Source organism: Suricata suricatta, chromosome 12 (assembly GCF_006229205.1).
Source record: "Suricata suricatta isolate VVHF042 chromosome 12, meerkat_22Aug2017_6uvM2_HiC, whole genome shotgun sequence".
Classification (NCBI taxonomy): domain Eukaryota; kingdom Metazoa; phylum Chordata; class Mammalia; order Carnivora; family Herpestidae; genus Suricata; species Suricata suricatta.
The window spans coordinates 91094442-91110142 of NC_043711.1; the positions used below are offsets into that span (position 1 = coordinate 91094442).

The following is a 15701-nucleotide window of genomic DNA, read 5'->3' on the forward strand; positions in this document are numbered from 1 at the left end:
TATCCTAGAAGTGGTGGGGCCAGAGCAGGAGTCAAAACTTATGATTCCCAGGCTTCCCCACTTTCCCTAAGAATCTGGGATGTAACAGAATCTGCCATGTTTTTGCAGCCCTCATGGGTCAGTTCCCAACTCCCTAGAGCTCCACTCGCCTCTGGGGTGAGAAAGGAAAAGATTGTATAAGGTCATCTCTTGGATACACTTTTGGGCTTTCAGTTCTCCCAGACCATGGAATTTCTCTCTAGAAATGGCTTTGTGTCTTTACTCTGCTCGAAAGAGTGACCCAGGATCTTTGTCTCAAAGTTGTAGTGGCACAAAATATGTTGGTGGCGGGGGTGGAGGTGGGGGTGGGGGGTGGTGATGGTGCTGGGGGTTTTAATGAATGGGGATGGGGCAGCAAAGTCTTTTTCAAGCTACCACTTTCTGAAGGGCTTTATGAGCCTCAAAGCAGGAAACAAACATTCAATAGGGATTTCAAAGCAAGAATCATGTTATAGATGAGGAAACTGAGGCCTGAGGTAACCTCAGCTACAGACAGATGTCCTCTGGACTGGCATCTCTGTCTTTGCAGCAGCCAGTCCTGAAGGAAGAATCCTGGAATGCTAATCCAGAGGTCTGGGTTGGAAGCCCTTTACTTCTTTGATTGCCAGTTTCCCCTCCATGAAATACGGGGATTCCATAAATACGAGGGTGTAATAAGACAATGGATGTAAAACACCAGCTATATGGAGGTATGTTCTCGGAAATGGCAGCTTCTTTCCTTCTTTCTTTGGGCCTCCCTTACCCCATCTGTATCCCAGACTCTCCCAACTAGCCTCTCCGCAGGCCTGATTCCTCCGGAGCACAGACTTGGCCGCTAGGTGGAGACAGAGGGCCGGCACTGCGGCGAGATGTTGCGCGTGCGCGCTCACGGGCGGTGCCTCGCCTTCCCACGCCCTGCGCACGTCACTTCCGGCGCGAGGGGCCGGGCCGGCCGGGCAGGGAGTGCGGGTCGGTTCTGTGTGCGCTGCCGGACGAGGCTCCCGCCGCCGATTGACCCGCGCTCCGCCCCGTAGCCGGGCCGGTGAGTGCCCCCGAGCCCGCCCGTGTGTCATGGGGGTCAGGGAGAGGGACCCCTGAGAGGGAGGGAAACCGGAAGTGAAGGGACCCAAGGAGAGAGACCCCAGGAAATGGGGACACCTGGGGAAGGGGTGACGGCCGGAAGTGGGGGGCCTCAGAAGCTTGTTGACGGGACGTGGGGGTCTCTGGGGCTCCAAAAACGATGGCTTCCCGGCCTCTTCTTGGTGGGGTGGGGAGGAAGGTGATGCTCACAAAATGATGAGCTCCAGGTGAGGAAGATTCCAGGCTTCACCGTAAGAAATGGTGTTTGCACCCATCCATACGCCCATCCATCAGTTCATTCCAGAGACTGAGTCCTGCTCTGAGCTTGACGCTACCGAGGCCCTGGAGATTAAACAGGAAGCTCCAGGTGGAGGGTAGAGCCCAGCGTGGGGCTCGACACATCCTTGCTCCGCCTCGCTAGGTGTGTACCCTCCAGCACATCACTTGACCTCATACCGTCCGCTAATATTTACAGAGCACCGTCATGTGCCAGGCTAGGCCTAGAGCCTGTGGACACTACAGTCTGTCTCCCAGGTAAGCACTGGATTGGGATTACAGGCATCTGTTGATGACTCCGTGGAAACAGCCCAGGGTGGGTCCTGTGAACCAGGAATGTTGTTTCATTTCTCACTTAGCATTCCTCCACCAAACAGATTCAACTCATTCATCAGATATTTATGGAGCGTAGATTATGTGTCTGACACTTTGTTAGGTGCTGGGTTTAGGGTGATGCACAAGACAGATGATGGATGTTGCCTACAAATTGCCTACAGACAGTTACAACAGAGAGAGAATGCTATGCTAAAGAGCTAGGGGAGGCTCGTACCCTGGCCTGGAGTTGAAGAAGTCTTCCTGCTTCAAGCACCATCATCTCTTACCTGGTTACTGTCATAGCCTCTGAATGGTCTCTTTGCTTCTGTCCTTATCCCCTTACAGTCCATTTGGGAGACAGGCCAGGTGATCCTTTAAAATATAAATCAGATCATGTCACTCCACTCAGATGGCCCCCACCAAACTCAACAACAGTTAAAGTTCTTCCCGGCCCTCAAAGTGCTGTACCCTCAGCCCTCAGTATCTCTATAAATTCATCTCTATCTATTCTCCACCTTGCTCCTTTGGCTCTAGCCAGCCTGGCCTCCTCTCTGTCCTTGGAAAAGCCCGGTGTGTTCCTACCTCTGGCTTGCCTTTATTCTCCAGTAACCTAAATGGCTTGCCTCCTCATCTGCTTCATCTTTGCTCAGTTGTCATTTGGGTGAGGCCTTCTCTGATGGTCCTATTTAAAATTGCAACCCCTATTCTAGTTACCTCCAAACCCCTTCCCTGCTTTAGTTCTCATCATAACACCTTCACCTGGTAGATTACACAGTTTGCCTGGAGGAGGACATGGTACATAGGAAGTACTCAATGCTTGTTGAGTGAAGGAAGCGACATCTAACTGGGGCTTAAGGATGAATCAGGATTGGTCAGGTGAATAATTGGAGGAAGAGCATGCTAATCACAGGAAACAGGATGTGAACAAGACAAGAAAACACAGCTTCGGAGGGAAGTGAAAGCAGCTAGGTGGGGCTGGAGGTTCGAATGCAAGGGACAGAGTGGGCAGACCTAAGATTTAGGGGGACTGGCCTGGTCACTGCCTACATGAAGAGACCCCTGAGACGGTCCTTACTGTCCTTGTGGAGTTTGGGAACCAGGGATCGGTGGCGGTCTGTGGACAAGAGCTTGGGCTTTGGAGCTTGGCAGCTGCTCCCACCTTATTCCTGGAGCATCTAAAGCAGCTGTTTTGTCTTTGTTGTTTATTCAATAAATGTGCTAGTGCAGATCTTCCAAGAAGCAGACACCAGGATGAGGTGAGATAGGCAAGAAATGAATTGGAGGCAGCGCCTGTGAAGCATAAAACGGAGGAGGAGCTGGAGAAGTCAGGGAGAGCCTGCAGACAGCGATCCGAGTCTAGCCCCTGCGAGGGACGTTTGGGTAGGAGGTCATGGACTGCAGTCCCACGGAAGATTGAGCCAGGCTGCTAGGGAGTCAAGACCAATGTGCCTGTTAGAGGAGGCCCACGTTTCACTCAGTCACTGGCTGGGGACAGTCTGTGGAAAGTGTGGCATCTACTGGATGGTGGGTCCAGAGGGCCAGCAGCTGGGGCCGCCCATCAGTTATGCCCCATCTCAGCGAGGGAGCCCATCAGCCTGGTTTCACGGCCATGTCCTTCCTAGCCAAGTCCTATGTGTATATGGTAAAAAAGGTGGTACAGTAATAAGTCTGTCTCCCTCCTTAAATGTCAAGTTGTCCAGTACTGGTCCCTCGACAGAACCATCGATAACAGTTTTCTTGTATTTCTTTCCAGAAATTTTAGGTGCAGTCACAAGTATATATGTATACATTTTTAACATATAAGTGAGATTATTTTGTACACAGTGTTCTGCATCTTGCTTTCTTTTCCTCAGTGTTTCAGTTCATAAAGGTCCAACTCCTTTTCATGAGTGAATGGTATCCCGTTCTCGTAGTATTACTTAGCCAGTCTCCAGCTGGTATGCAGTTAAAGTGTTTCCGATCCTTTCCCATCATAATCAGCACTTGAAGTGATCGTCCTTGTGTGTCTGTTTTGCACACGCATGCAAGTGTCTGTCCTAGAAACAGGACGCGGGGCCGCAGGGTGTGTGGTTTTAAATTGTGATAGATACTGACAAGCTGCCTACCAAAGAGGCAGGCCAGTTTATCCTCTGAACGACAGTGACAGTAAGCATATCAGCAAAAATGTCAAGTATTTTCGCCAATCTGAATTTCAGACTTTTTGTTCACATTCCCTTAATCCCAAGTAGGCGGAGCTGCCATCCCAGCATCTGTCAGCAAGGCCACAGTGTGGCCACCCCGGGGGCCTCGGTGGGCTTCATCCAGTCTGGGGTTGGACCTGGGCACGTGGTTCAGATGCCGTTCGTTGCCGCAGCCCAGAGCCGCCACTGTCCCCCCACATGGTGCTGCCCTGGAACGAGCGGGGCTGGGCGCTGTTAACTTGGCTTTGGGCTTGGTGTCTTGGCAGGGATCCTGGTAGCCAATGTCCGAAGAAAGTGACTCTCTGAGAACCAGCCCCTCCGCGGCCTCCCTTTCGGAGAATGAGCTGCCGCCGCCCCCTGAGCCTCCGGGCTACGTGTGCTCGCTGACAGAGGAACTGGTCACCAAGGCCAGGGAGGAGCTGCAGGAGAAGCCGGAATGGAGACTTCGAGACGTGCAGGCCCTCCGGGACATGGTGCGGAAGGAGTGTCCGAACCTGAGCACCTCCCTGGATGACGCCTTCCTGCTGCGCTTCCTCCGGGCCCGCAAGTTTGATTACGACCGGGCCCTGCAGCTCCTGGTCAACTACCACAGCTGCCGGAGAAGCTGGCCTGAAGTCTTCAACAACCTCAAGCCCTCGGCCTTAAAGGAGGTCCTCGCTTCCGGCTTCCTCACCGTGCTGCCCCACACCGACCCCCGGGGCTGCCATATCCTTTGCGTCCGCCCAGGTATCACCCTAGACTTTTGGGGCACGTGCATCCCGGCTTTTTGGGAGGTTGTGTGTCCAGCGCCCTCTCCCCCTTCATTTTCCTCTTTGTCTTCTCCCTGGTTCAGCCAAAGCTCTTCTCATTACAAATGACAAAAACTACTCAACCCGGCTGAGAGGAGCCGGCAAGCTGCAGGTGTAGCTCAGCACCCCAGAGCCAGGATCCCGTTCATCCCCCCCTTCGTGAGAGCCAGCCACTCTCCCTGTCTCTGCCTGTGTCTGTCAGTCTGTGTATCTCTCTGGGCAGAAAACGTGTGGTTTCTGCTGTCCTGTGCTTATCTTCTTCACCCTCCTCTCTGTAGACTGGCTTTTGCTGCCTCTGTACACACAGCGAGGTCTGGTATCGCTCGGTGCACAGTCCCTGTTTCCAGCATTGACAGCCTGGTGGAGCCCCTGCCCCGCCCCTCCTTTGTGGGTAGTTGAGGTAGACTCAGTAGGGGGCTGGGCAGTCCTGTCTGTCCACCCTGTGCCTCCTCCTCCCCTCCTTCCTTTCCTCTGCTTTGTTAAGCCATCCCTTGACTTTAGATTGACTTTTCCATCTTAGCACTTTATGATGTTAATCAGGACAGCTTAACACTTCTCTTAAAGGGAAGCCTGAAGGGGAGCAGAGACCTCCCTGTGCCTTTAAGTTCCATGTCACCAGGTGCTTTGGTCATTACCAAATCCTCTTAGGAGATTAAACTATCCTCATGAGCCCTTAGTGAGTCCCTGGCACAGCGTCTGCTGCTTTAGACACTTGCCGGACTAGGGTGGTTTATCTTATGTTTTATTTTATTTTAAAATAAGCCATGCACTGGAGATTTTAGGGCACTGGGAGGCCTAGGAACCAGTCAGCTGGGTCTTTTTTCTGTTTGTGTTTTGTTTTGTTTCTGCTACTCCCCTGTACTCAACCCATAAGGATGTTGCAAAAACAGATTAGCACACTGGCTTCACCTCTTTGCTTGTGTGGCTTCAACCCTCTGCTTGCGAAGTGGATTTTTTTTCCCCATGGGTCTGGAGCAGAGCTAGACAGACCCTTCCCCACCAATGCAACTTTTTAGGAGGAGGTATCCACAGGAGGTTTTATTGTCAACTGGGTATTAGCTTTGCCTTTTATAAGCTCATTGAGGACATATGTGACTGAAAAGGATGACATCCAGTAATATAGAAGCAGCTTTAATTGGCAGCAACATTAAACAGCAAGCTGGCACAGTGTTTGGATAAAGGCTTTTTTTGTAGGAAGTTTGTGCATATTACATATCCCCTTGGTGGCGGCCATCATGTGGAGTTTTATCTTCCTAAGCAAAGGACACACTGGTCTTGTGGGATTTTCTTTAGAACAATGGTTAATAGTCAAAAGTTGTTATTTCCATCTTCCCAGAGAAAGGAAGGTCTCCTTAAATATATAGGGGGTATTAAGGCAGCTTCCAGACTGGAAAGGGGACCTGGCTCCAACCACAGCACTGGAATGCTGTCTCCATCTCTGCCTCCCTTGGCACAGGCCTCATTGTCAGGCCAGCTGTTGCCCTGAGTCTCAGGCTCTGACCTCCCCACTGCCAGAGGGAAGAGGGATCCTTTCTTTCAAAAGGGCTGCGGTCCCAGAATGGAGTCCCGTGGGCTCAGTGTGATCTGGCTTGGGTCACACGCTGTGGCTGGGAGGAGGTAAGACCCGCACTGGCCCGCCCACCTCTGCAGTGAGGTGTCAGGAGTCAGGTCAGTTTGACCCAAACTGCCTGGCCGATGTGGAAAGACATAGCTCAGGGTGGTGTTATGAAAATCTGGGGACACATCTGTTGGCAGAAGGCACCGATGTCCATTAAGGTTGGCGTTATTGTCCCATTCTACTTCTGAGGAGATGTGGGCTCAGAATGAGTAGCTCGCCCAGGGTCACACCGCCAGTGAGATGCAGACCCCTGGGTGTGTCTGACCTCAGAGCTGAGGCTTTAACCACAGCACCCAAAGGCCCTTCTGTTTCACAACGTGCTGCTGCCTTTGGAGTTAAGAACATCAGCTGTTGCTTAAGGTGGCCCATTTACTAACCTAAATAGTCAACACCAGTAGAATATCTTTCTTTGCATCTTTAAACAAGAGTTCTAGCAAGGAGATCAATCTTAGCTTGTCATTTGTATTCATCCCTGTAACGTTCTGTCCATTTCTTACGACCTCAGACAGATGGATACCAAGCAACTATCCAATTACCGAAAACATCCGAGCCATATACTTGACTTTAGAAAAACTCATTCAGTCTGAAGAAACCCAGGTGAATGGAATTGTGATTCTTGCAGACTACAAAGGCGTGAGCTTATCAAAAGCATCTCACTTTGGCCCTTTTATAGCCAAAAAGGTGATTGGCATCCTTCAGGTATGGCCCCTGTTTGTCGTGTGCCTGCTCCATGATGGTTTTGGCTTTCCCCAGGGCCCTGTCCGTTTACAGCAGAACCCACGTGCTGCGCAAACCCTGCTTCTCCCTCCGATGGCCCGAAAGATCCGAAAGCATCATGGGAAGAGATGTAAATGCCCCATTTACCACACATTCTCCTCAGGTTCTCCAGTCGTTTCTGAGGTCCTTTCAGTCTGGGCAAGAGCCCAAACAACCAGAGATATGTTTTCTGCACATTTGGGGAGGTTCTTTGCTCCAGACAGAGGAGGACTTTGAACAAACGAAACTGAGAATCTGTGCTTCCGCCCGACAGGGAGAGCCTGTCCAGCCCTCTGGGACCTGGGGCCGGGGAGCCTGTTGGACTGTTTGGGACAGATGCTTTCACATCTCGTGTGTTCTGTGTTTCAGAACACAAGTGCTGGGAACCAGAAAGTTCCTCCCATATGTGCACAGTGTCCAGCAGTTTGCAAAGTGCTCTTCTAGTCATTATAACTCATTCAGTCCTACAGGGAGTCCTCTGAGGTAGACGAGGCAAGAATTTGTTTTCCTCTTCAGTATATATGCTGCTGAAGCGAGCATGAATTACTTTTTAGTTTTTTGATGGATGGGGACACTGAGCCTTCGCAGGTGTAGCCTGGCCCGAGTCTCCCAGCTCCGACAGTTTTGGCTCCTCGTTCCCCCGACCAGCCTGTGGGTGCTGTCTCTCGTGAGCTGTGGGGCGCCACAGATAGGACAGTTTCCTCTCCGAATCCCACAACGTGTGTGAGCCCCTCCTGTGCACCAAGCTGATTATTTCAACATCAGTGTTACATTTGGTCATTATCAGAAATGTGAATTCTGGCAATGAGCTAATACTCTGGCTTTCCTTAGCTCCACGCTTCTTTTGATGCCCCTGCTAAATACTGTGTAGATTCATGTATCAGGATCATGATTTTGGATCATGTTTTCTAGTCTTGGGAGGTAATCTAGAGTAAAAAAAAGTCCCGGGGTTAAATAAGTTTGGGAGATGCGGTGTAGCATGTCCCTTTCTTGTGAATGTGACTGTAAACATTTGCATGTGCACAGTCCCACAGTTAAGGAACCCTGTGTGACTCCATGGTCTGCTGTTCTCAAACTTACTTGCCTACCGTGAAACCATTTTTACATCACACCTAGTACTGTCCTGAGAAATACCCTTTGGGCAACACTGATCCTGAAGGTCTGATGTTTGCTACATTGATCCACACAGGCTCTGGCCTTTTTGTCCCTCCCCCGGCCCCCCAACAAGAGGAACACCTCTTCACTTGTTTGCCTAAGTCTAGGTCCCAAGAGAGACTCTCTCTGAGGCGTGCCTTCCTGGCTAGCCCCCGCTTGGGCGGCTGTCTTTGACGAGGCCCTGAGAATCACACCAAACTGATTTGGGGGCCTAATGAAGAAGATTTAAATGAGGAAGTCAGGCTGTGGAAACAGTCTGCAGGCACCCTACCTGTTCTAACACCTCCTTCCTCCCCTCACAGGACGGCTTCCCCATTCGGATAAAAGCAGTCCATGTAGTGAATGAACCACGAATATTTAAAGGCATTTTTGCCATCATAAAACCATTTCTGAAGGAGAAAATAGCAAACAGAGTAAGTGATGATTCTATTAACTTGATACTTCACTTGTTTTATTTTTTTTTGCTTCCTAATTGGTGACATTAATAAAGTTCTCTTAGTTTGTTATTTTTGCCCTGGGAAGTATAGGGAAACCAAATGAAGAGTCCTTTCTGTGAAAAGAAGATAAAATTAATCAGAGTATTGGGCAGTGGAGAGAGCAGAGCAGGGTTGGTATCACAAGAGCCTCCTGCTCTGCAGTCATTTAGATGCTTTAATATCCTGGCCCAGGCGCTAGGAGCCCGCATGGTATTTTGTGTGTAAGAGGACATGGAAAAGGGTAGTGCCGGCAGATAGTTAAAAAGTTATGGCGATTTCTTACTACAGCTCCTTGGGGTTTAAAAATGCTATTTTACACCCTTCCATTTACCTAATTTGTTGTCTTGCTATATCCAGCTTGTGGAGTAATTCAAGGTTTATGAGATTTGTGAGTTTTAGCTTACTTGTTATTTAAGAAAGGGTAGAGGGCCCTTTGAAAGACAGTTTCTGACCTAGAAGAGCCTCTCCTCCCTCAGCCTTTCTGAGTACTATGATTGAGTGTGATGCTTGGTATTTTTCTCCTTCTTCCCTGGCCTAGGAATATTCTGGTCCCTTCAAAAATGGTCTTGAATTTTCTACTCTTTTTCAAAGAGGAAACACAGAACTAGACTCTCAAGGTTGCAAGGGAAGGAATTAAAAAACCCAGATAGTGGGCACCTGGCTGGCTCAGTCAGTAGAATGTATAATTCTTAAATCTTGGGGTTATAAAAGTTCAAGCCCCATGGTGGGTGTAGAGATTACTGTAAAAAAAAAACCTTAAATAATAATACTAAAATAAAATTCAGACAGATTCCCAGGCCTTTTTCCTGAAGATTTTAACTCCAGTTTAGGGACGGAGCCCAAGAGTCTTTTTAAAATCTACTTAAGGTAATTCTGATGCACAGTCTGATTTGAGAATTGCCAATTTAGTGGCATCCCTGCCTAGTCCCTGGAGATCCTGTTTGGAACCTGCTTTTATGTTTTATTTTATTTTTTTAATTATTTAAAATGTTTATTCATTTTGGAGAGACAGAGAGTGAATGGGGGAGGGGCCGAGAGAGAGAGGGGGTGACACAGAATCTGAAGCAGGCTCCAGTCTGTCAGCATGGAGCCCAGCACAGGGCTCGAACTCATGAACTGCGAGATCATGACCTGAGCTGAAGTCAGAACTAACTGAGCCACCCAGGAGCCCCAGAACCTGCTTTTAAAGCCAAAGCAGCCTTTAGAACAGGCCTTTTCTATCTATGAAATGACCTTATCTGTGGTCCGTAATCCTGTTCATTTCATCCTTCCTGTGCTCATTCATTCATTCAAAAGTATTTATCACTTAACTACGATGCACAAGTATGTGCTAGATGAGCAATATAGACCAAAATCTCTGCTCCCTGCGAAGCTTGCATTCTAGAGAGAGACACGGACAGTGGACATGTATTATCTAGTATTAAAATGTGGTAAGTGCTATGGAGAAAAATTAAGCAGAGAAATGGGATAGTTCAGAACAGGAGCAAGGGGTTGTAGCACTCAATAGGGTGGTTAGAGATGGCATCGCTGAGAAGGTGGCCTTGAGCAAGCAAAGACTTGGAAGAGGTGAGGGAGTGAGCTTAAAGATAGGAGGACCAGCAGCAGCACTACCCTGAGGTGGGAGCACATCCGCAGAGGGAGGAGGGAGGCAGAGGACCAGCAGGGACCAGACTGAGCCAGGCCCTGTGGGCCAGCATGTGGACTTGGGCTTCTGGTCTCTGTGAGGTGGGAGCGCTGGCAGGTTGTACAGAGGAGCAGCACCAACAAGAGCCGAGATTGTAGGACAGGCCATGAGTAGGAAGACCAGGTCAGAAGCTGTCATGGGAACCCAGGGGAGAAGCCACGGTGGCATGGTTCCTAAGGAGTTGAATCCTGGACATGTTTTGAAGGACCAGCCAACGGTGTGGGTTAAGGAAGGAATAGAAGGGTCCTCAGGTTTGTTGAAGAACTAGAAGGGTGAAGTTGCCATCAACTGTCCCTTTTCAACAGATGTTTGAGTGCCTACCTATCCTGCAGGTCACCGATACTGATTAACCTGAGGACACTTGTGTTTCCATTTCATCCCCCTTTAGTTTTTCCTCCATGGGTCTGACCTGAACTCTCTCCACACAAACCTTCCAAGAAGCATTCTCCCCAAGGAGTATGGAGGCACGGCCGGAGAGCTGGACACCGCCGCCTGGAATGCGGTGCTGCTGGCTTCGGAGGAGGACTTTGTGAGAGAGTTCTGCCAACCTGTTCCCGTCTGTGACAGCATCCTGGGCCAGGCCCTGCCACCCGAGGGGCTGAGCTCAGATGCGCAGTGTGATGATTCCCTGCGGGCCGTGAAGTCACAGCTATACTCCTGCTATTAGCCAGGCCACCATCTTTAAATTCTTTCCTTTTGCTTTGGAGAGGCACAAGGAGAATTTGAGGTGCCATGGAGTCAGGCTTGCTCCTTGTCACTGGATTGCAGCCTGTAGGGCTCTGAGGGTGAGCCATGGGGTGAGCCCTCAGTTACTTGAATTAATCCATGGAAGACATGGAAAATGTCCCCAGTGATTCCCAAATGTTTGTAATCCCAGTTTGCAGCCATTAATCTGGAAGTTCTTACAGATGTTGAACAAGAAAAAGTAGGACCAAAGTCACTTTGGTCCCACATTCCAGGAGAAAACAACCTGATTGGCCAATGGGCACACTTCTATGAAATAACTTGGCAGAACCTACAAGGTGGCCACACGTGAAACTTGGAGTTTGTGTCCTCCGTGTGAACCCTAACTACGACAGACCTCTGTTGCACATCAGGAAATTTCTAGTTTGAGGTCCAGGCCCCAGGTGTCATCACTGTGTTTGGAAAGCACCTTAACTCAATTTTGGGAGCATCGGGACAGAAGCAGCACTTCATGATCAAATCTGGGAGCAAGACTTCAAAGCACCTCTGGGATTCATTGGTTGACTCTTGCAATAGAAACTAAGTTTTCCCAAACCCATAAAGCCTTAGCGCTGGTTCTCAATAGAATCATACAGGATCCTAGAGGTACATGATCTTACTCATCCTGAAACACTGATGTGAGGCCTGAGTCACTAAAAGAATTCTGACCCAAGAATTAAGAGACCAGGGCTCCAGCCCCAGATGTGAGACTGTGGACAAGGCCTGGGCCCCTGTGGGCCTCACCTTTCTCATCTGTAAAATGAGGCTGGATGAAATGATGCCTAGGGCGTTCGCATGACGTTCTGGGATTTGGTTTAGTTACTGAATGTTAGGTGTTGGTTTTCTGCCTAAAAAAATTGGTTTTCTTGCTTCTAGATGCAAGTGGTTGGATCCTGTTGTTTTGTGGTACATCTGGGACTTTCCAAGAGGCTTATGTCACCATCTGGCCCTGCCTTTAAGGAAACTAGTAATGTATATTCTTGAGACCTGGTGGTAACCAACTTCCTTTTTGTAGGGAGGGTTAAACTTGGAAAGGGCAGGTGAGATGACCTGGGTTTGTATGAATTCCTTCTGCCCCTGAGGCTCTGGTGGTACCCTGTAAACCTGGCAGCAGGGAATGGTTAAATGACTTGGGATTCTTAAATTTTGGTCTCTGGAAATGATCGCAAGGCAAGTTATTGCTGGGTCACTTCTGGGGCCCCCTCCCTCGCAGACCTTCTGGAGTCTCTGTCTCTGCTATGTGTGGACAGACTTTATCCAGCGAGACTGAATGTTAGTTCTGCGTTTCAGCACTTTAGACCTTTCCTGTCGAAAATTTAGCCTTAGCGCAAGCATCAAATTCAGTGGTTCATTTGGTGGCTTCTGACCTACTTCCTTTTGTATTCATTCCTTGAAAATCATGGCGTTAAAAAAGCGACACGTACCATGTGTTGTATAAGTACCTTCTCCATGCATCTATTAGACCACCAGGCAAGGGGAACGGCTCAGTTAGGTAGAGAATGGTACTCTGAAATGCAAAGGTCAGTCTATTGTTAATAAGCTCTTCATCTTTACAGTACTGTTTAGAATGTCTGGAGAAGTTGGTGGTGGAAATTATTCACCTCCTTAGCCAATTCCAGAGGAAGATCTTTTCACCACAGATACTAACCCTGAATCCTCTCGGGACCTGGCAGAGCTGGAAGTCCCCAAATGCACACCACTGGCGGCCTCCAGTGCCATCTGCTGATGAGTGTGACCAGCATTGCTGAAAAGATCTATATATATATAGCACAAGTAGGATGACTAAAGGAGACGGTTCAGAACCCAACTGCTTGGAGGTGGGAACTGGTTAGAGGCGTTCTCAGATCTCAAAGAGGAAAGAGATTAAAACACAAAACCAACAGCAAGCTAGGCAGAAGGACAAACGAACTGTTCGGTCCCACCAAATTTCCAGAGTTTAAACTCTGCACTGCCTTCCTGGCTGGTCTTGCCTGTGTCTGACTGAAGACGTTTCCGTGTACTTAAGCTCAGCTAGACAAGGACATGAGACCAGGACGCGGCCCGTTTCCTAGGCCTCTCCAGCTGGACCTCAGAGCTGTTGCATTCAGCTCCTGAAAGGAGTCTGAGCGAAGATTTTTCTGCCTTCTGCAGCTCCAAAGAGATCAAATAGCTTTGACGCCTCAGGAGGTTTGAAGCAAGCTGTGAGACCAGGACTCCTTGGTGTGGCTCCACCAGGCAATCATGTAGTTTCCCTAGCACGGTGAGGGAGCAACCCAGGGAGCCTGATTCGGTTGTGGTAGGGTACACTGACAGGCCAAATGAGCGAGTATCTGGAGACCTGGGAGTGTCTACGTTCAGGGAAAAGGCCCGGCCCATTTCACAAACACCTGGGAAGTAACTTTTCCCTAAATTCAGGGAAAGGAATAGTCTATCAGGAGACCCAAGTTCTCGTTTTACATTGCTGTGGCCTTGGACGAGCCACTGAACACCCCTGAATCGCATGACAAACAGGATCTACACTCAGCTCTGAACCCTCTGTTTTTGGCATCAGTTGCTCTCCTGCCCCAGGGACATTGTACTTTGCCTTTTGGAGACCTCTCCCTCCCCGCCCCAACCCAATCTGGGTTATTTAATGGGAAATGTAGGTCTGAATTAATTGACATCTGATGCCCCGTCAGTGCCAAATGAATCTGTAAGCTTAGGTAAGATGGGGGTCTTCTTCCTCTTATATCTGGAAAATTGTGTCTTCCTCGAATCCTATCTTCACAGGGAGAGGCTGGAAGAAAGCTAGAGAAACAACCGTGCAACTCTGACTTCTTAAGTTTATTTGCTTTTGGCAGAAGAGGCTCTCGTGTCCCCAGACTTCACCTGGCTTTCACAAGGAGCCACATATCCTTAGAAGTTTACAAACACTTCACCTTGTAAGACACGGCATTTTTGCCAGAGAGGACAGTGAGAGGTATTTTCCCTGAACTCCTGTAAGAAGCTGAGCCTTTCTGAATTGTCCCTGGGTGGGCAGTTGTTTTAAGTGCCATCGGATTCTCAGACCAGTCATGGGATCACTTTTTCATTTGGGGAGGAAAAGCTTAGCACTGTTTGTGGCATTATTAGAATACTTCATTTTAAAGTGTTCACCTTTTAAGATTTTCTTTGGAAGCCTCCTCATTCATTTAGGCAGTGAAGTGTTAGCTAAGATGATGCTGTTAAGTGTGGCTGTTCTGTGGCAGGAGATGCGGAGACACCAAACAGAAACATCTCACTGTTCAGGAAAGACGTCAGTTCTGGTGAGGCCTCTCAGTATTGGGACCTGTTCATTTCATAAATCCACAAATCCAAAGTAAATTCCTTTGTATTCTCCCGACCCAGAAATGGTTTGCTTGAAATGCCAAGTAACCGGCATCGTCAGATCCCACGTTCCTCCTTAGTAGATCCTGCTCCACGAAGGCTGGGTGTGACTTGTGGACAGAGATGCGGTGATGAACTTGCTGTTGGGTAATTGGCTGCTTGCCCTCCGGTCTCACTGGGCAGCACGTGCAGCTGGGCGGAAACTCAGCTGCCACTGGGGATTCTCGCGATTCGCCTGCAGCTCCGGCAGGAAGAACCCCGAAACCTCTCTCCGCTGTCACTCTGACATGACAGGAAGGTGGGCTCATTTCCTGACCCGGGGGCCACTGGTCACATTCCTTGCTTCAAACTGAAATTCAGTTTAGCTTTGAGTGTACGGACACTTGGTGGTGGATTCATCTACTTCAGTGTTTGTTCTGACCAAAAAGTTTATTTTTCTAGTGCGTTTTCTAAGTCTAAGTGGTGAAAACATTAACTTTAGTATGCATGACTGGGTCTTAAACAATAAAAATCCCTGTAAGGTTATGCGTGGAGTTCTTTTGTGACAATGACAGTTTGGACAGAGTTCTGAAGGTTTATTATTCAGTCTAGGGTTGGGCAGAGCCTCCCTTGGAGTCAGACATCGAGGGGCCCTGTGGCAACACCGCACACCTGAGGACTCGGGGCTAGCCGCCTCCGAAGGTCCTGTGCACTTAGAAGACCCCACTGCATACAGAGAATGGTGCTCACTGCACACAGCAGTAGAGACAACATACAAATGTTTTAGTTAAGGCCCAGCGGTAGTTTCCGGAGGGGGCTCAAATTCTTCCAGGGATAGCTAACAGTTCCTGGTGCCAGTAAGGGCTGAGCATTCATTATGTTAAGTGTTTCACATAAATAATCTCATTTAATCTTTAAGCTTATTTAATTAATAGTACTGTCCCTGTGAGGGAAATGAGGCACAGAAAAGTTAAGCACTTGCCCAAGGACACACAGCAAGTAGTGGAGCTGGGTTTCAAAACCAGGTAGTCGGACCAGAGCCCACTTTTTCCTGCTGGTTAGAGCCAGGTCATGCATGCCTTTTACTGTCGTTCACCCCTAGATGGAACACAGAGGGAAAGAAGGGAAGAATTTTCTACAGGGAAAGAAAATATCAGTCTAAAAGTTAAGATTGTTTTCTGGCTTCTTACAAAACGGAAGTTCTTAACTGAGACAGAGGCTATAATAGAACATTTTAGTCCAGAAGCGCTTAGAAGTAAACCCAGACTCCCTGAGGGGGAACTAGGTGTGGCTCGATCAACTCTGGTCCCATGCATGCTTAGCTGTTTC

At 48.9% G+C, this 15701-nt stretch overlaps 1 protein-coding gene across 4 annotated transcripts; it reads left to right on the plus strand.

Annotated features, from left to right (window-relative positions):
* Window positions 1-940: 940 nt before the first annotated feature.
* On the plus strand, window positions 941-14918 carry TTPAL (alpha tocopherol transfer protein like). Of its 4 annotated transcripts, none has more exons than XM_029916540.1 (6): window positions 941-1060; window positions 1393-1632; window positions 4136-4595; window positions 6781-6974; window positions 8489-8599; window positions 10735-14918. In XM_029916540.1, the coding sequence occupies exons 3-6, from the start codon at window positions 4151-4153 to the stop codon at window positions 11011-11013; spliced, it is 1029 nt and encodes a 342-aa protein (XP_029772400.1). In that variant the 5' UTR covers window positions 941-1060; window positions 1393-1632; window positions 4136-4150; the 3' UTR covers window positions 11014-14918. The 4 variants fall into 4 exon arrangements, with proteins under 4 accessions (XP_029772400.1, XP_029772399.1, XP_029772398.1 ...); XM_029916539.1 differs by having other exon boundaries at window positions 1574-1632; XM_029916538.1 differs by having other exon boundaries at window positions 941-1632.
* The last annotated feature ends 783 nt before the right edge of the window (window positions 14919-15701 follow it).